The sequence below is a fragment of the Lycium ferocissimum genome, chromosome 5 (genome assembly GCF_029784015.1).
Source record: "Lycium ferocissimum isolate CSIRO_LF1 chromosome 5, AGI_CSIRO_Lferr_CH_V1, whole genome shotgun sequence".
Lineage (NCBI taxonomy): Eukaryota > Viridiplantae > Streptophyta > Magnoliopsida > Solanales > Solanaceae > Lycium > Lycium ferocissimum.
In genome coordinates this window covers 14,445,963-14,467,284 of record NC_081346.1, presented here as the reverse complement: position 1 = coordinate 14,467,284, position 21,322 = coordinate 14,445,963, and the positions used below count along the sequence as shown (strand labels likewise).

The window sequence follows — 21,322 nt, the reverse complement described above, 5'->3', positions numbered from 1 at the left end:
CATTCTACTCAGTTATGTTGCATCTGAAGTAGTGTCTTTTGAAGAGTAGATTCTTATTTTATTTTTACCTTAAATTTAGAATTTTGTAGAAGTTATGTTCTCCTAAATAAAGAGTAATTATGACGGCTATTTTACTACTTATTCATGTCAGTTATGCAATGGTAGATATCACTGTATGTACATAATGTTATATATATTTTCCTATTTTTTTCTTTTGCTTCATTAGACTTGGTCACGAGTATGAAGGTTGTTGAAAAATTATATGTATTACTGATAGACTATGTAAATATTCCCTATATTCCCTTCCTTATGTAAATATTCCTTTATGTATTGTAATTAGGTCCTATAATTTAGCCTATATCATTATACCTACTTTGTATATAAGGACTTTCATACATCAATACGGATTACGGATTGATTTTCACAGACTGCGACTAGGTTTCCTTCCAAAACCCTAGTCGTCCACCTCTCTCTCTCTCTAACTTCCCAACCCTTAGTCAGTTCCCTTTCCTCCTTCCTCTTCTCCTTCCACGTGGCCGACAACAAAATTTCCGTGCTCGCTTTAACCGTCACGAATGTGAAATCCTTAATCCCAATCACTACTCTAGGACATGAAAACCGGCCATTATCGCGAATGGGCGACCCCTTTTCAAAGTCCCAGCCCGCGTTCACTCGTCCCCGAGCACATCATACCACCCAACACCGCGAACTCACCGCGTATGACGCAACAAAGACGGCTAACCTTCCACTCGGGAAACGCCAGACGCGGTGGTCCTTGAACGGATATACGCCACCGTCTCCCATGACATTCTTACCTACATTCTCGTGGCGGATGATGTTGCGAGGAAGCTTGGAATCGCGTTGCTCAACTTTTCCAAGATAATAAACACTCGCGGTGCGTACCTTGAACCTAATTCACCACCACAAAAATGGCCGACTTCGACTTCCGCTATGGCCTATTACAATAGGCTCAAGTCTCTCACTGATCGGCTTGCCAGTAATAGCCGGGGTCGCCTCGTGTCCGATCAACGTCCGTCTGTGCCCGACACGCTGCTTACCGGAGACGTATGCACACTTTGTCACCACCATTCAACAAAGATGTTTGCTCTTCTTCTGTGCTCGATTTCCGTACCTGCTCGAAGATGCGGCGACAAGGAACGTGCCGTAGTGATTCCAACCCCGCGGCTCTACTTGTTGATAATGATGCTCCCTCTCCACCACCTGGCGGTAACAATAATTCCGCTAACCGTCGTGATAATAATCGTGGAAGGAATTCTAACCGGAACAAGGGCAAAAATAACAACAACAACGCCCCGGCCGGAGGAGAGAGGCCCCGCGCGGCCGGCGGGGCCCCGCCCGATGGCCGCGCGGCCAGGCATCGCTTGATGGCGGCCGGTGGCCGACGGGGCGGCGACGAGCCGGGGCTATCATCGGCCCTCGCTCGCCCCGGAAGATGGGCCACCGCCCCCTGCCCGGAGTCCGACGAGACGGTAGTTAGGCGACCCGCCACGTCGGCGGCCGGGGGCGGCATTCTTGGCGCGGGTCTCGGCTCGGCGGCCTACATGCGATGCACGTTCCTCACAACTCGGATACACTGACGTACGTGGAGGGCCAGCGCACACTCTATCCATGCATCAACCGGATGACAATTGGGTGCACATGGACACCGGGCGACTTCACACATGACCGCCAACTCGTGTACTCTCGTCTTATTTTAATTTGAGCAACACTCGGCATTATTGTTGGTAATGGTAGCACTATTCCACCCGAGGTTATGGTCATACATCCTTCCCCCCACCTAATGCTCAATTACGTCTCCGAAATGTCTTGCATGCTCCAAAACTCATCAAAAACCTTGCTTTCCGTACGTAAATTCACTAAGGATAATAATGTTCATGAGTTTGATCCTCTTGGGTTTTACGCGGAAGGATTTACCGACGGAGCCGCCGCAATGAGATGTGAGAGCACCGGGAATTGTATCCTCTCAATGCCGTAATGGTCCACTCCACCATCCACCTTCCTTGCCGCATCACCTAGCTTGCGGTACCCCGCCCGGCCATCCGGAAAGCTATCCTTAGTTCTCTTTCGTAGTAATGCCTTAATTGAATGTAATAGGGCCCGTACTTCTTTGCACCTCTCTTTTGTCCTTTGGGGAAACATGTTAAATTGCCATTTTATGATTGGTCATTTCTTTACTGCTATGCCGGTTTGACGTCATTCATAAGTGATTTATGGACATCTCCTATTTTAAGTTCTAATGGGCACCGCTATTACGTTTTCTTTCTTGATGATTATAGTAATTTTCTTTGGACTTTTCCTATCTGCTAACAAGTCTCGAAGTGTATTCCACTTTTCTATCTTTAAGGCATTAATACGAACTCAATTACGAAAAGAGACATTAAAAAACATTCAATGTGACAATGGGCGAATTTAAAATGGGCATTTTGATCTTTTTGCGCCTCAAATGGTATAAATTTTAGGTTTTCTTGCCCCCATACATCTCATCCCCATGGCAAAAGCGGAACGAAAAATTAAATCCATTAACAACATAGTGCGTGACTCTTCTTGTCCCTCCTCCGTCCCCTCTTTTGGCATCATGCTCTCCAAATGCCACATACTCCTCATACTTCCTACCAAAGTCATTAGGCACAAATCACCGACCTTGAGTTCTTTATCAACGAACCCTTCCTATTCTCATTCCGGGTTTTCGGGTGTCTATCTTTATCCTCTTTTCCCGTTACGACTATTCATAAGTTAGCGAGATCCCCTCGTGTGTCTTTGGGCTATCCGTTGAATCATAGAGGATATAAGTGTTACATGATTTGTCCACCAACAAAATCATCATCTCACGGCATGTCATCTTGTGACGAAACTCAATTTCCTTCTCCAAATTGCACTCCCCCGCCCCGTCTTCCTATGAATTTTTGGACATGGAATTTTCGTATACTTTGCATTTTAAACGTTCTGTCTACTCCTCCCGTCGTTCACATAGGTCCACCCCTCACCCGCATCGCTGCTCCGGTGACATGGCCGACGACTCCCACCGTCGCTCCGCCCGTGACCGCCGGCGGTCCTCTCGCCCCACCGCCCACCCGTCGTTTGCCCGGCAGTCAACCCCACCGCCCCACCCATCGCTCGGCGGCCCTCCCGCATGGAGTTGCTGAGCCAACGGGATCTTCAAACCCAAACAACCATTCAACCCATTAATCTGGGCCTTTCTCCATCTCGCCTATCCCGCGAAATCTGTCCGGTGCTGTCGCAAATGCCACGGTGGAAAGAGCTGCCATGGTTGATGAATATAATGCTCTAATTAATAATAAGACGTGGGAAGTTGGTTCCATCGTCCCCCGATGTGAATCTTACTGTTTATGGGGTTTTTTTCGTCAAAAGAAAAAAAAAATGATTTTTCCGGGGGGCCGGGGGCCCCGTTTTGCCCGTGATGGCGGTCTCGCGGAATTTGGAGGGGGTTGGGGCAGACTTTGGGCCCCGTTGTCAAACCCCCTCCCTTTGGTCCTTTGAGCTTTGTATTTGCACCTTTTTTTCCGCCCCCGGGGACGCCGGGAAATGCTTTCCCTCCCACTTAATTTTTAAGACGGGCGCGGCCCCTTTATTGGGTTTTTAAGGATCCCAACCCCCCATCTTTTCTGTCTGGGGGAAATCGTTTCCCGGATTTCAAGAACCTCCCCGTATTTTTCCCCAACGCTTTCGGCTTTCCCCTTGGTTTTTCACTAGGGGGTTGGGTCACTCTCTTTATTTTTTGCGGGTTCGACATTGTTTCATTCTGTATATTTTGACGATATTATTTTTACTTCCTGGGAATGCTCTCGGGAAACCTTTTGCTGCCCCCTTGGGGGTCCCGCCAGGGAAGATTCGTTGGGCCTCTCGGCCTATTTTGGGTATCGGCGTTACTCCCGACTTCACGTGGCATGTTTCTCTCTCGGAAAATTGTGCGAGCGAGATATTATAGAGCGTGCGCGCCGGCGAAGCCCGGTCGGACGCCGTCGACACCAACTCCAAACTTGGTGCGCGGCGGGCCTCGCGCGCGATCCCACCCAATATCGTAAGTTGGCGGCGCTTTACGATGCACCTTACATTCACAAGACCGACATCTCCATGCGGTTCAACAAGCATGCCTTTCACGCATGATCCCTGAGTTGCCTATACGCATGCTCTCTTAAACGTTGTAATCCGACACGTTCGAAGCGACCGAGTTTGGTCTCCATCCTGCACAAAAATCCTCCGTCGCTCTCTTGTCTCTTAAGGCGTATGCAACGATTGGGGTGGTTGTCCGCACACTCGCCGATCAACTTCCTCGTTATTGTGTTCTCCTCGGAGATAACCTCCCTCTCATGGTCATCCAAACGGCAACCTACCTTGTCCAAGTCGAGTGCCGAGGCCGAATATCGTGGCGTCGGCGAATGTCGTCTCGAGTCCCGTTGGCTTCGCAACCTTCTTTCGGAGCCCGCTGTTCCATCCGTGACAAAACATTGGTTTATTGGTCAGATAACGTTAGTGCCATATACCTATCGTGTAATCCGGTTCACATCAACGCACTAAACATATTGAGACGGACATACATTTCGTACGCATGAAAGTTGCCCGTGGCGTGTTTCCGTGTTCTTCACGTCCCGTCCCGTTACGTATCGCAGATATCTTCAATAAAGGTCTTCATGCGTGTTTTGATGATTTGAGGGGGATCTAGCGTCAAGACAACACAACCTCCCCGCTTCGAGGGTGTGATAGACTATGTAAATATTCCTATATTCTTCCTTATGTAAATATTCCCTTCCTTATGTATTGTACTTAGGTCCTATAATTTAGCCTAGTATCATTATACCTACTTTGTATATAAGGACTTTCATACATCAATACAGATTACGGATTGATTTCCTACAATTACCAACCAAGAAACTCTATATCCCAAAACGAAAGATGACCAATTGAGAGAACTTCTCTTGAATGTGAATTTGGCATTGAAAAAGAATATTGGTGAAAGTCATATTCAAACGAATCCTTAGAAATTTGAGGAGTGTGTTTTATCGTCATCGCAGTTTTTGGCGCTTTGGCGAGTTGAATAATGTTGAGAAGATTGTATTTATTTAGCATTTGGGGATACATAAATTTGTTGCTTCTCTGGATCATATTTTTGCACCACCAATTTGTTTGATTTTGTTTTAACTTCACTTTAGTGAATTGTCATCTTTACTTCATTCCCATTTTTGCCCCATTACCGACAACAAGATAATGCAAATGTGAAGAATAACAATGCATTGTTCAAATGTTCTACCATGACATTGTAGTTTCCAGAAAAAAACGTTCTTTTCTCTTTTCAAATTATATACTAATAGTGAAAAAATTGCACGATTTGACCTTTAAATGTGTTGGTCTTTAATTTTTGCCCTTAAAGATCGAACTTATGTCTAGCGGGTCATACCTTCTTAAGGAAGTGGGGCATAATTTTTGAGGTATTATGATTCAAAAATATAAACTTAAGCCTGTAAAAAAGTTGTTTGCCTTGAGCGACAAAAATAAAAGACCAGCAAAAAAAGTGCAAATGACCCAATAATGGTAGATGACTACTCCAATCGAAAGTTGAAAATGATCAAGTACCCTTATGTTTTGGAAAACCTATTCATTTTAGTAAGGAAACTAATTAAAAAACGATACTCAAACAGTATTTAAACGGATAATCGAAACGAAGCAAACACATTGAGATAAGCATTTTCAGTTTTATCCCGTTTTCATAAACGGGATCAAAAGACTGGATACTGTTTGAAGAAATGGTCAGTAATGAAATAATAGCTGCTACATATACCATAGAAATTGTTAGTAATCGTAACAAGACTAATCCAAGAAATGAGGATATAAATTTGTAATATGTCACTCATGATTCATATACACCTGTTTCTATTATCTCTTTCCACTTTTTTTTTCTTTGAAACTATCCGCGCATCGCGCGGGTACATATACTAGTTTTCTATTAATAATAGGTAAATTTTTACTGTTTTAACATTAAATTACCTCAATGAATTCTTACAAATTAAACGAATTATTACCTGTTACACCATGTGTTAAGTTGGTACGTCTTTTTCAACATTAATTTTGTACTTTTACTATAAAAAGATATAACCAGGGGCGAATCTATATTCAATTTTTAGGGCATGTGAATTTATGGACTTTTAGCAAAATTAGATATTTTATATACATATTTTTTAGAATTGATTTAATATTTGCTACAAAAGGTCTTTATAGTGCATTTAGTTAAGAGCTTAATTATTTACCAAGAGGAACAAGTATTAATTCTCACTTAATGCATTTTTTTCCTCATATATTTAAAAATTTCTAGATTCGCCTGCGATACAACAACAACAAGCAAGATAATCACACAAGCTGGAATGTTGTAGATACGTTAGGTATCTTACCCCTACCTTTCGAAGATAAAGAAATTGTTATTTCCGATAGACCCTCGACTCAAAGAATAATGCAAAAGAGGCAATAGCAATAAGCAGAAACAATAACAAGATAATTTATTATAAAGGGATAATTTTATTATGACACTTGTATAAAAATGAACGTATTTCTATATAAGGAAATTAAAAACATTTAATTGTGTAAGTTCTGATGACTTATGAGGACAAAAGGGAAATAAAGTAGTAATAAAGTGATCAGAACTGCAATTAAGAATATTTTTTGTTGATAGGGCTGCCGGCAGGTGACAAAAGTAATACCTCATACCTTTAGATCAGTATACAATTATTTTATTATGTGCGGACCAATTCTCTTGTAACATCCTATTCTGTTAAATCCACGTGGGCCGTTATCTTTTTCTTTCAAAATATTTAATAGGGCATTAAATCTGTCATGCCACGTCCTCCTTTTTCTTTTTACTATATACTTATACTAATATTAAATGTGCGTCATTCCACCCCAATGGCCTGGTCTCGCCACGAGTTATTTTGTTTTGAATTTTCTTTTTCTTTTTAATGTTTCTTTCAATTTCTCAAGTCTCAAACTTTTAACCAGTCAAACATTGAGACCTAGTAAATGAAAAATAAGGGAAATCCCATTCATCAGATGGCAAGTTAAATTGTTTTCTTTTTTAGGTCTAGCTCTTGTTTTGTCGTTCATTTTTGCCGAATAAAAAGAAAGGACAGCATAGTCTATCAAGGGAAAAATTTAGAAGAATGCTACTAGTAGAAACTGCGACACTAAATTATATCCCCGTGTTATATAACTACCAATGAACAAATTACAAGTAACTCAAACATATCATAGATGAAACACATAATATAATCCCACTGATCGGCAAAGAGGAAACGGAAGGCCAAGGAACAAACTTTCAAACAAAAGAGAAGAGACTACTTGGGCCAGTGGGAAGCGAATTGGCAGTATCGCCCTTCTTGTTTGTTTCTTTGCCTCCAATGCAATCTTTCTTTTCCTCTCTATCTCCGCCTTATCTGAAAATCCTCAACACTGACAAACAATTTTATTTTTGTAAACCAATGATATCCGAACCAGATTATGTGCAGCTCAAGTAATTATTATCTCACATCAATATAGGTATCGGATAACTTTGTCAATTACTGTACACCTCAAGTGATTACTATCTCACACCAATATAGATATCGGATAACTCTGTGAATTACCGCTTAAACAAAGAAATTACCTAAAAATGTTTAACACTAAGGGATCGTTTGGTACGAAGGATAAACATAAATAGTCCTGAAATAAGAATTTAGCAATTCCTTATCCCTTGTTTGGTTAATCATGGGATAAGTTATGCCAGGAGTAAAAATAGTGCTGGGATAACTTATACCTGCCATAGGGTGGAATAAGGAAGAAACCTCTTCTTTTTAAATTATCCAACGATAATACTTTTAATCAACATACTCAAATAATCAAAAAATAACTCCGTAATAACTAATCCGTGATAACTTATCCCAACATAATTAATCCCAGCATAACTAATCCCAACGTAATTTATTTTTGAACCAAACGACCCCTAACAGACTTACAAGCTCGCTTCTCAATTTTTACTTCTATAGTATAATGTTTAGACCTTTGCATAACATTTGTTCTTTGTACTTTTTTGTTTGAGATTATTGCTTAGACTGATTTTGCTTATTTTATTGCTTAGACTGATTTTGCTTATTCTTTGTAAGATTCTCAACTCAAAACTAGTTTCAAGAGCCGTCAAATAAATAAAACAGGTGGAATTATAAGGCAAAGAGGACCACCTGATTAACTTTATGGGATCGTTACAGCAATGAGTCGTCAATTTCTTTAACCAATCAAACAAAATCTCCACCATCACAGTTTGTCAGCGCTTTCATTATTATTGCGCAGCATATACTCCTTTCATGATTTATTATGCTTACAGTAAGTAAAAACTTAAGACTATCAATTAATAAGTTACAACTTTCTGTACAAGGAAACGACAAAATTTCCACACATTATATCCAAAGGGTTTCAAAATCATACATGACGAATAAACAACAGCTCGGAACCTCCTTGGGAGAACTAAAAGAAAACTAAGTACTCATTCCAGCTTGACTCTGTTTTCTTCTAGCTGTTGTTTCTTGGGCTCGGCAGGGAAGTATTTTATGCCAATTAGATCACCAACTCTGCTGAAAACCTGATAAATACAAGAAGTTTTAATTAGCTAACTAGCGTGCTATTACGGATTTTTTTATATTATAGATACTCCATGACCTGATTTGGTGATGTTCACTATTACAAGATTTAATGCCTGAGATATCTAAATATGACATGCATGCATGAAGATTCCAGTAAAAGTGTCCTTAACCATCTATAATGGATCTCAGCTATTCACAAACTGACTAGAAAAAGGATGAATATGGGAAGGTTGAGGTGACACGCCATAGCTTAAATCAAGGATGAGATTACCTCATCAGTTAGCACTAAATTATGTGTAAAGCAATGTGTTAGTTAAAAACTGTCTACATTAGAGATTACAAGGACAACTCCATGAAAGAAACATCTTACTTGAATGCAGGTGACAAAATGATAAATTATAACTCATCGCACTAAGGTTATCCTGAATGCAATTCGTGTCTGACATAGTGAGGGTAGAAAACACAAGAAAAATTGATTTGCTAATCAGAAATGACAGAAGGAATTTAAGTGCAAGCTCTAACCTCCAGAGCTTTGTTAAGATCTTCCCGTGAGTGAGCAGCAGAAATACATATGCGTGCTCTGGCCAAAAGTAAGGGGGTTGCTGGAAAAGCAACTGTCACTACAGCCACCTGCAATAACAGTGTACGAAGTAAATTCCAAGATAAGAATAAATGGTAAATTCTAAACAATAACCAGTCAAAAACTGAGCCTGAATGACAAGAAATTGTACATTCTGTCTGAGACACTCCCGTGAAAAAGCAGGTATTTTTGCAGGATTATAGAGCATGATGGGCATGACAGGAGAATCATTGTCCCCAAGGACCTCAAAACCCATCTTCTGTAGTTCTGATCGGAAAAAATTGCTATTTTCACGAATGCGTGCCAGTTTCTGAGCCCCTACAATAACAAAGTAGCTCTAATGATCAGTACACAATTTTTACTACCCCAATGTTTCAGATGTCATTAGAGTTATAAGTTTATAACAAACTGCAAGATAGGAGTGAACTTGATAGTCAAAGCTTCTGACCTCTACTAGAGCCATCTTCACCAAGTATAACCTGGATAGCAGAAATGATTTGTTGGGCAGCCGGAGGTGATATTGATGTGGCATACAGATGAGCTGGGCAAGTGTACTTCAAATATTCAATAAGTTCCTGCAATTGGTGTTAAATGTCCAAATCAACGACTATAAAATAACATCACATTTACTAAAGAAGGGCTCTTCAAGCACCCTGATAAGGTGGAAAAGGAAAATAGAAAAAAAAAAAAAAAATAAAAAAAAATCAGCCAAGTAGTCCACCAGCAGTGCAAAGGGAATATTATGTTGCAAAAGAACGGGCAAAAGGCTCAAAAATACAAAGCTAGACATATCTGCCTCAATGGAATGTTTAGCCTCAAATTAGGTTGCTAAGTTTGACACAGTTTCACGTGTTTTTTTTTTTTTCTCTTTTTTCTGGATAAGGTAAAGATAGACACAGTTTCACTTATTAAAAATTAGGTGTTCTGGAAGAGTGGAAAACAGAATAAAAAAAGAATGACCCATGAAGATAATCTGCAACAGATCCAGGCCTCCAAGCAACATGTAGAGGGAATTCAGTACCAGCTAAAGACTACATGGAATCTAAATAGAAAACTAAAGGCAGTTGCTTTCTTCTTCTTCTTGTTCCATTACTTTTGGGGGGGTAAAGAACAAAAAGCAGTTGTTTATTTGCTCTTAAATTAAAATCTGAAAGATAATTATCTCATTGCTGCCCATTGAGTCTTCACTAACAGGAAGTGCGTCAGCAGCAGTGTCAATTTAAAGAGAGGACTAATGACGCAACTGTCTGACACTGTAAAACTCGTAGCATGAATGTCACTTTGGTTTCCTGATTCCACTCTATTTGTCATACTGTCATGCAATTCAACTAGATATCAGAAACAAAGAATTTATCTATAGACAATGAAAAAGTAAGTCAGCTGGCACCATTATAAGAATGTCGTTGAAGAAACATACTTTGGATCCAGCAATATAACCCCCACATGAACCAAATGACTTTGTGAAAGTTCCCATCATAATGTCCACGTCAGCCGTGTCAACTCCCAAGAGTTCACAGACTCCCCTTCCTGTTTTGCCAACAGCTCCAATGCTGTGAGCCTCGTCCAAATAAACATATGTCTGCAATGATAAAAATACATCACAGACAAAGATGCATGAGATAATTGAACCTGATGGAGTCTCTTAAGGCATAAGAAACGAAAATTAGTCCCTCAAATAAAAGAGAGCTTGGTATAAAATTGAGACAAAGATTGTCATGCCAATGAAGAAGTAGAAGTCTAGCTCTTAGAACAATCATCGATGACTAACACCATAGTTATAATGTCCACTACCTTGTATTTCTTGCATATGGCAACAATCTCTGGAAGCTGGCATAGCTCCCCTTCCATGCTGTATATGCCCTCCACTATAACAATTATCTTCTTCCAGGGCCTGTGTGTCCTGGGTTGTCCCTCAGCAATATGTTCTCTCAAAACCTTCTCCAAGTGAGAAGGTGCTAAAGAATTGAGGACAGAGCAAAGCTTTAATAAGAAATCAGATGAACTCATCGTATAAATATGGTATGGCTGAAAGGACAAAGCCCAAGTTGCAGAAACTTACTGTTATGTTGAAAAACACGAATAGTAGCTCCAGACCCTCGGGCACCATTTACAATAGAGTTGTGGTTGAGAGAATCACTGATAATCAAACCTCCCTGTAAATGACCAAATTAAAAGATAAATATGATGACAAATGAAACATAAAAATAACTTTCAGAAACTATTTATACCTTTCCAATCAAGACAGGAAGTATGGCTGAATTTGTTACATAACCCATGCCTGTGACGATAGCAGCTGGCTTGCCAACAAAATTAGCCACACATTCCTCCAATTCCGTATGGAGGCTTGTGGTACCTGAGAAGACAAAATTTTAGAAGCAGACCTACTTAGGGAGAACAGCAACAACTTTCACAAAATCATGCCTACCTCCATCAACACGGGCACTGCAAGTGCTTGCAGAAAACTTTTTCAAAGAGTCAATGACACGAGGTGTACAGTATTCATCCGATGCAGCAAAACCAAGGTAATTATATGAACCCAAGTTTAGACACCTTGAAACTTTAGTGGTCCGCCTGCATAATGTGCAAGTGCATGGAATGTAAGAGTAAATATAGAAACATCACCTGTTCCTATACTGTTGATAATAATTTGGATATAAACAACAGACACGTAGCCCTACAGGACCAGTCACCAGAGAAGCCAAAGTAACTTTACCTCCATAGTTCTCTAATTGTAGTATAAAAATATAATGGGAGAAATTACAACACCGAGGAGAACAATTTACAGAATGTTAAATAAAATTAATTGAACTGAAAGATCCATACTCACTTTAGTGTCTTGTTATTATCATTGGACACACGTTCCACCACATCAAACCAAGCATCAGGAGGACTACATATTGGCCGATTAAAGCAATCCTACAAGTAATGATGGTATAAAGTATAAGAACCAACAATCAATACTTGAACAGCAATGAAAATCCAACAGCTATACTTTTGGTCAAAGAATTCATTTATTCTCTTGGATGCATAGATACCAAGAATTAAGGTTTCTTAAGAAATAGAAGAATTCAATATATAAAGCACAGAACAATTCAGATATACACAACCAATAAAAGTGCAGTGATTAAAAAAAAAAAATTCAACCTCTTTACTTCATGAAGTCCTCCTGGTTTACTTATAAAGCCATGCACTCCTTTACATATGGATACTACACCTAAATATTCTCTAGCTCTAAGGGAAATAAACTTGATGCTCTCCTTCAACAACTTCAGACAAATGCACGTACAATCCCACCTTCTACTTGTTTTTTTTTTTTTTTTTTTTTTTTTTAAAAACGTGGTGTCAAGGGCAGCTTGCGTGCACCTCGACAAATACCACGGGATACCTACCACCTCCCAATAGTAACAGGTACCAAGTAACTCTATCCACCAAGGCTAGAACAGATGGGAAGAAATCACCTAGTGTTTTTGTCTCTGCTGGGAATTGAACCTGAGACCTCATGGTACTCAACCCACTTCATTGACCACTAGGCCACACCCTTGAGTGCACCTTCTACTGTTTCTTTTCTTGATAAGTTCCTACAACTAGATGCTGATCTGTTTGGTGGCTGATATCTGACTATCATCCCAATCGACTTGTGCATCTTTTCGCTTGCTCTAAGGGGACTAGATGACTGGACTTTATAGTTTCCTCTTTGCTAGGTAAAAAAGGTAGCTAAAGTTCCTCAACATTTTTTAGCATAACCAAACATTTTCAACATAAATTAATCACTAACAACGGCAGATAATTAATTTAAATCTTACATACGGATCACATGAATGAACAAAAGCTAACTCGAAAAACATTTTATTCAGCTTGTCACATAAGCAAACTTGAAAAGCATCAGAAAGAACAAACACACAAGTTAACTGGCCATCAGCGGAGCATGCTAGGTCTCCCAACTAATTACTCTACTTATCTCAAGATACAATCTTAAATTTGAATAAGCGGAAACACATGACAACAACATAAAAAGCAGTAAGCAAACAATCGCATTCTATAACGTGCAACATGTGCTCACTTTTATTTGAAAAAATTAGAGTTGCAATTTTTTCTTTCCATAACTAACAGCTGCCACAATTTCAGCATCATTTCCTTCTCTAAATCACATAAAATTCACTCAAAAAGATAATTTGTTCAAGTAACCAAAAAAAAAAAAAAAAAACATAAGCATAATGCATAGAAAGTATGCATGAAACGAAACTATTTTTAGCATAACCAAACTTTTTCCATGTAAATTAATCAGTAATAACGGCAGATATTTAATTTAAAACTAACATACTGATAACTTGAACGAACGAAAGCCAACTCAAAAAACACTTTATTCAGTTTGTCACATAAGCAAACTTGAAAAGCTTCAGAAAGAACAACTACACAGGTTAACCAGCCATTAATCAAGATACTTGCTTAAATTTAAATAAGTGGAAACACGCGAAGCCAACAAGCAAGCAACACGTTCTCAAAATGTTCTACAACATGCTCGATCTTTTTCTTCATAAATTTAGGAGAGATGAGGGGAGGGAACGGTCAAGTACAACCATAATTAACAGCTACACACATTTCAATTTCATTTCCTTCTCTAAATATCGTAAAAAAAAAAAAACTAGCTCAATTAACAAAATATTTAAGCATAATGCATAGAAAGTATGTTACCTGAATGCGAAGATACAACCTGCGGATATAGAAATCTTCAAGTCCTAAACAGATCGGAGCATATCCCTAACATTGAATCATAAAGCAACAATAATAAAATAAAAATCAAAATTCAAACTCATTCTTATTAATCAAACACGTAGTAATACGCGTGGTCGTACCTGAAGATTGCTGGCATGAAACCAATCAAAGATCTTCCTGAAGAAATCACGGAATTGTCCGAAAGCGAAGAGCAAACCATAGCTGAAGTAGGTTGTTAAAGCGGTCAAGTATGGAATTGTGATCATTTTTGTAGATCGGATCTGAAGAAACAGAATCCGAGATCTCTAATGAGAGAGATATGTGAAGAGAGAGAGATGAAGAAGGAGGGAGAGGATTGGGTCTTCACAAAATCCAATCCCCTTCTTCTTCCTTTTCTTTTTTTACTTTTTCTGTTGAATTTGCAAGTTTGATTTGTCAAAACGAGGAAATCTTTGACTCTGCTTTTTTCCGGAAATTTATATTGACCTGTTTGGAAGTATTACACTACCTTCAATTTTACTTGTTCACGATTTTTAAAATAAATTTTTATTTTTACTTATCATTTTTGACGTATCAAGATAAAATAATTTTTTTTATTTTATTCTTAACATTAATTATTCAGTTCAAATTATTTTCCAAAACTAATACCATTATATACCAATTAATATAGGCATCCTGGTAAAATATACATTTTATTTATTATTTTTTAAATAGCGTAAAAAGTTAAAAGTGGATAAGTAAAAGTGAACGGAGGGAGTACATTTTTGCAGTGATGATTGTACCTTCGTTTATACTCCTTCCGTTCTGTGATTAAATGACAAGAGTTTTTCTCAAATTATTTATCATTTTAGAAATTTATAATTAATTACTTTTAATAGAATTTTATCATTAGTAAAGATAACACATAAATAGAGTAAATATTTAATTGAGAAAAACTATAACTTATACATAAAATAGTAAAGTTAGTTAAATATTTCTTCTAACGTAATATTTTTAAGGGCCGTGTAAAATAAAAAAGCAATCGATAATTTGAAATTGAGGGAGTATTTGTGAATATACGGAAAGGGAAACAAAAAATAAAACAATAAAAAAGGAGATTCAAAGCCCAAAGTTTTTTTCTTTTTTTTTCAGGGATCAGATTGGTATAAGCGAGGTCGCCCAAATACACCCTTCTTGCATATTTTAATGCAAGCATTTAACACTCATCACATCCCATTAAAACTTGCCTGAAGGATCATAAATTCAAAGCCCACCAATTTTGAATGTTCATTTAAAAGTGGGATTATTCCGTGGGTAACTTAACTTTAAATTTTAGCCTTCATATTTTGAAATATTTAAATTTTGCTTTTATATAACTACCCACTTAGGACTAAAATTATATGGTTGGTTCCATTCGAACCCTCTACGACACAAAAATTTTAAAAAAATTTGCAAGACGAGTCTTAAATTAGTGAATATCTAAAGGGAAACAAAAATAAAACCAAAAAGGAGTACCCAATTCTCTTTTTTTTCAAGGACCAGTTCGCCCATACACCCTTCTTGCATATTTTAATGCAAGCATTATCATCACATCCCATTAAAACTTGCCTTGTAGGAACTTAAAGCGTAAGTATCATTTAAAAAAGATCCGTGGGTGGTCTTAACTTTGATAATTAAGATCACGAAGTTTATCTTGGGATCCCCCCACTCACCAAAAGCTGTCTTGTACGGGCAAACTTTTAGATTAAGCCTTAACTAAAAGTCTTTTCTAGTTATGCGCTTGATAATTCCGTCACAAGTTTAACTTTTAGTTAAGGCATAACTAAAAGTATGCCCCATAAGGCATAATTTTCCTTAAGACATAGACTTTGTTTTATAAGCCAAATTTGATTAGTTCAAACTCCGCATATTGGCAACCAAATTGAACTTAACATCGGCAAACGATATGTACTTGGGAAAGAAATAGATCATACATTAGCGAAACAAAGCATGCTCAAAAAAGGCCGATATTGTTTTTATATTTTTATCTACTTTTGGGTGCATCGTAGGATGTGTCAATTTGCACAACTTGGTAAGTGCAAATACTAACGATCGAGGTACATTTGCAACATTTTAAGACACGAATATGCATTAAGATACATTTAGGTAGAACGAACATCCACATTCTTTATTGGTTTGTTATGATTCTTGGTGTGGTCCCATTAAAAGTTTGTCCATAAATATGGCTGATCCGACATAAACTTGTTAAGGAATTACCAAAGTTATGCCGGACCCTAACTTGATAAACTTATTAAGGAATTACCAAAGTTATGTCGGACCCGACATACTTATGACAAGTACGCAAAACCAAGGCGGTATGCGGTCCCGATACACGCGATCCAAATCTTGCCTTGCAATTTTTTTTTAATTTATGCTTGAGCGGGGGTTTGAACCCAGAACCTCATGATTTCGGCGTGAACGCTCAGGGTTGCAACGCAAAGGGAAAAAATTAAAGACCAGCAATATGAGGGGCATAATTTAAAGATCACAAATATGAGGGGCAAAATTTAAAGACCACTCCAAAAGAAGGGCAATCCGCGCAAAAAAATGTTTAAAAGTTGGGTGAATGAACATTTTTTTCGTGCGGAATGCCCTTCAAAGGCACTGGTCTTTAATTTTTGTCCCCCAAATTAGTGGTCTTTAATTTTTGTCCCCCAATAAAAACTCCTTGGTTTCGGGTTCGAATTCATGCTTAGTTAAAAATTAAAAAAAAAATAAAAAATCGCAAGGTAGAGTTTTGCCTCAAACTCTCCCAGATCAAACAGAGTTTTCTTGCCCGGGCGGTTTGAAAAACTCAAATTTAGGTAGAGTTTGATGAAACTCGCCTTAAGGTACGATTTTGGCTTCGGGCATGGCCAAATTCTGCCTTTATACCTGAAGGCAAAACTCTACCTTAAGTTAGAGGTTTGCATTAACGCAATTTTTTTTTTTAATTCAGTTGAAACTTTGCAAAACTCTGTCTTAAGGCCGAACTTTTTGCCCGAATAGGCCTAATTTGTCACGTGAAACTACGCCTTGCGATTTTTTTTTTTTTTTTTAATTGAGCCGGGTTTGAACCCAAGACCTCGGGGTATTAGGCGAAGGGCAAAAATTAAAGACCACCAATTTGAGGGGCAAAAATTAAAGACCAGTGCCTTTGAAGGGCAATCGTGCAAATGACCCATGAATGAATTGAACAAAAACAATTGTTCCCTCGTGTTACAAAACCAAGTTGATAGCCCATTTGCTGGGTAAATTTCACAGATGGTCACTTAACTATCACTTTTTTTCATAAAAGTCACTTAACTATCGCTTTTTTTTACAAAAGTCACTTAACTTTGAGTATACTAACACAAAAGTCACTAAACCACTTACGGTGAGTAACTCATCTTTTACTCTCTCTTTTTAAAAAAAAAAAAAAAAAACTAATAAATTAAAAAATTACTTTAAAAGGTTCAAAAAATTTACTCCCTCCGTCCCATTTTATGTGGCACCTTTCGGATTTCGAGGTTCAAACAAGTGTTTCTTTGACCGTAATTTTTTCATATATTTTTTAAAGATTTTGAATTGTCAATTATCGTGACTTATAGTATTTTTTACATAGTTTCCAAATATGTACCTTTTTTTTCAAAAAAACTTAAAGATCACATGCCCAAATTCACAGTCAAAATTAAACTGTTTTGACTCAAAATTCGAACCGTGTCATATAAATTGGGACAGAGGGAGTAATAATTAATTTTGGGTCGGGTCGGGTTGAACCTTTTTAAGTAATTTTTAATTTTTAATTTATTAGATTTTTTTTTTAAAAAAAAAAGAGAGAGTAAAAGATGAGTTATTCACCGTAAAGTGGTTTAGTGACACCGGAAAGTGGTTTAGTGACTTTTGTGTTAGTATACTCAAAGTTAAGTGACCTTTGTATTAGAAACGATAGTTAAAAGTGATAGTTAAGTGACTTTTGTGGAAAAAAAAGTGATAGTTAAGTGACTTTTGTGTTAGAAATGATAGTTAAATGACTTTTGTGAAAAAAAGTGATATGACCATATGTGAAATTTACCCCCCATTTGCTCTTGCTTTCCTTTGTCGCTGTTTATATCATGTCATGTTTTATTTTTCTTTTTTCTTTTTCGATATTCTTTCTCATTTGAAAATACTATGAGCTTCACTTCTTCATCATGAGAAAATAGGTTTCTTCGTGCTCGAATTTTTATTTTCTTATGTTTCGATCCTCTTGATATATGGCAAAGTGCATTAAAAGTTTAATTAAACAATATGATTGATTTTGATTCAATTGTTAATAGAGCTTAATTGAGAAAAGAACGAATAATTTATGTAAAGAGAGATTGGAATGAAACGTATGTGTATTTTTCTAGTACTAGTTTTGGTGTACGTGAGCAAACTAGTTTAGTTTCAACTTCAAAATCTATGGTCAAACCGAAGTAAAATAATAATTAAAATATTGTTGTAGTAATTAAATCTAATGGTTCAAGTTACGTACTAATTTCCTTTACTATTGACCGCCATTGCGCGAGTTCTAATACTAATTATTATTAAACCAAAAATCATATAATAGAAAATGAATACTCCCTACAATAGACTCCGGCAAACACATGTTTAGAAAAAAGAGGACACCAGAGGGATGTTTTGAAGAAGAGTTGCCAATTTAGTTTCAATTTATAATTTACATGAATTAAAACTTTTTAAATTTTGTATTTTATAACTCAATTACATTTTGAATGTTATTTAGATGTTGTTTCACAAAAAAAATTGCTCTTATATGATATGAGTACACGTGCAATACATACCCATAGACTTTTTACTATTATAGAAATGCGAGTTCACTTTGGATCGACATGTTAGCTTCATGCCAATAAGAAATGAATTGAGGGCATTTTTGTCTTTAGACAATGTAGCTAAGCAATGTGTCCTTAAAGTGTCATTTGGTTTACAACTCAATTGCCACGTATAAAGAAACATGGCCACGTACGCATCTTCTACAGATTTCACCGAGAACCAAAGCTCTAGCTTTTTAGTACATTGTAATTGCTCTGCGTTGCATCTTCGTGATTCTTGGGTATTATAGATTTTGTGGCAAGCTTGTTCGCTTCGATCGAGATTTTGTTAACATGTGCTAAGATTGTCTTCAAATATGTCAATTGCATTTGTACCAATATTTGGGTAAGCTAATTTTCATTACTGATTCTTTTTATAGTAGTGTCACGACCCAAAACCCACCCTGGACGTAACAGGCATCCGATGCTATGAACAACACCGGAAGCACCTTATGAATTAATAACAAGAAGTCCCTTTTTAATAATCTTTCATTACAAGTTATAAATAACTAAATAAATCACGATCACAATTATGAAATAAAATCAGCGGAAATCTATTATAAATGTGTTGTCATAACCGTAGCAACACCCAATGAGTCAAACAATGACTTCAACATCTACCTACAATATAAACGTCTATCTATGGAGCCTCTAATATGAGCAAACGAGTGTCTAACTTCAGGACGCAGCCCAAAAACTAAAGCAATAATAAAGATAGAGAGTGACCCACGAACAAAGGTGTGGGCTCACCAATAAGTGTGGAAAGCGGCAAGTTCTCCTATTGCGTACGCGTATCACGATCCTGATCGTCTTCGTTACCTAACATACCATAAAAAACAACAATGTTATGTTTGAGTACTGGGTACTCAGTGAGTGTCTAAGGGGCAATAGTCAATAAACAAAATAAGATAGTAAAACTCAGTAACACAATACTTACAATTTAAAATCCAGAGACAGAGTAAAACATCTAACTTAACGAAAATCAACAGAGAGAAACCAATAACAATGAATAACATGAGTTTAACTCATTTATGGTTTACCACATCAGGTCTTTCGCTTACGAACTCAAGATAACCACAGCCACTCTCAGGCAACCAAAATCCCAAAGGAAGCCACTTATAGGCAACCAAGATACCAAAACAAGCCACTCACAGACAAATCAATCAATCGATACTCCGGGCTAGGAAACCACGGAGGCTAATCGTCCTCTAGACTAGCACAGCAATAGATGCACCGGGCTATATGCCTCGAGGTCAATCGTCCTCTGGACTGACACAACAATAGATGCACCGGGCTATACGCCTCGGAGGTCAATCATTCTCTGGACTGACACAGTAATACTCATATCGATACGTTAGGATCCATAATGGCTAATCGTCCTTTGGACTAGCACAGCTTGCCCATACAGGCCCAAACACAAACAAAATACAAATCAGGGCATATTACCGAATAAATCAATCATGGCTTAGAGCCGAATCTCACTTCTCAAGTCATCATCTCAAAATAGAGGCATTTCAAGTCATAATCGATTTAGAATCTTATTCAAATCTCTTATTCAATTTTCAAGTTCAAGAAATCCATTCAACAGCAAAACAAGTTTAAGGTCCAACCTTTAGAAAAATGAGTTCAATCATCCAATAATGGGAAAAACGAGTTTCACAAAGTAGTATAACTCGTATAAGGTTCGATGCGGGCTTGATCCTACACACGCATGACTTTGTCTAAAAGAAATCATCTTTTGTTCCGAAAGAGCTTCCACCAAACAAGAGTTTCAATCATGTTCATATTCCAAAGAAAGATTTCAAGTCACGAACAATCCTCTACACGTTTCAAACAAGATAACATACTTCAAAAAAAAGGTTTTTGAAAAGTAGACATACCTCAAATCCCGCTAAAGGCTAGAAAACGTATTCCTCCAATTTCAACAATCGTTCTATAATGATTATTAATGATAAAGTTCAGAACTTTAATCAAATTCTAAGAGTTCCTACCCTTATTGAAAAAATAGGGCTTTTTCGTGCTCAACTCGTGTTCTTGAATCCCCTATGAAGCACCCGTGGATTATTATTGTTTATTATACTATACACTAGTTTAAATCCTCTAAATAATCTCCGAAAGGTTCAAAGAGCATACCTTCAAGAAGTTTCCCAAAGTCTCCTTCAACTTCTCTTTCTTCGGTTTTCAAGAATATAAGGTTTGGAGAGATGAACTAGGGTCAATTTGATGTGATATTGATTTAGTAATGATGGAAATTGATAAATAACTTACCTTGGATGTTTTGGGGAAGTTTTAGGATTATTTCCTCTCAAAAAGTCGGCCAAAACGGAGTGGAATGAAGGCTTTAAGAAAATTTCACGTTCTAGGGTTTTTATAGCAGATCAAGGCGTGTGACACGTCCTTCAAATAGCATGTTTGACTTGTGAAATGCAGCCCTAACGTGCGACGTGTTAGGGGGCATGGTTTTTGGTGTTCAATCCCGTGAAATACAGGTTAGTAAAAAGGTCATAACATTTTATTCAAAGGTTCGTTTGAGCTCCACAATATACCATTGGAAAGGTATTTTAAAG

At 37.6% G+C, this 21,322-nt stretch overlaps 1 protein-coding gene across 1 annotated transcript; it reads right to left on the bottom strand.

The window, feature by feature from the left end:
• Positions 1-8,258: 8,258 nt before the first annotated feature.
• On the bottom strand, positions 8,259-14,358 carry LOC132056152 (long chain base biosynthesis protein 2a). The gene is made up of 12 exons (XM_059448224.1): positions 14,070-14,358; positions 13,909-13,974; positions 12,044-12,132; positions 11,642-11,787; positions 11,445-11,569; positions 11,276-11,369; positions 11,008-11,171; positions 10,634-10,795; positions 9,665-9,791; positions 9,368-9,534; positions 9,159-9,266; positions 8,259-8,635 (listed from the first exon to the last, which is right to left on the bottom strand). The coding sequence occupies exons 1-12, from the start codon at positions 14,193-14,195 to the stop codon at positions 8,540-8,542; spliced, it is 1,470 nt and encodes a 489-aa protein (XP_059304207.1). The 5' UTR covers positions 14,196-14,358; the 3' UTR covers positions 8,259-8,539.
• Between the last annotated feature and the right edge of the window lie 6,964 nt (positions 14,359-21,322).

Bases quoted from the DNA above. Each gene is read 5' to 3' on its own strand.
- LOC132056152 (XM_059448224.1), bottom strand. From the start codon at position 14,195: ATGATCACAATTCCATACTTGACCGCTTTAACAACCTACTTCAGCTAT. The intron at 10,796-11,007 runs GTAGTGGACATT...TTATCATTGCAG, and splicing joins CCATATGCAAGAAATACAAG to ACATATGTTTATTTGGACGA. The intron at 9,535-9,664 runs GTCAGAAGCTTT...TTGTTATTGTAG, and splicing joins TGAAGATGGCTCTAGTAGAG to GGGCTCAGAAACTGGCACGC.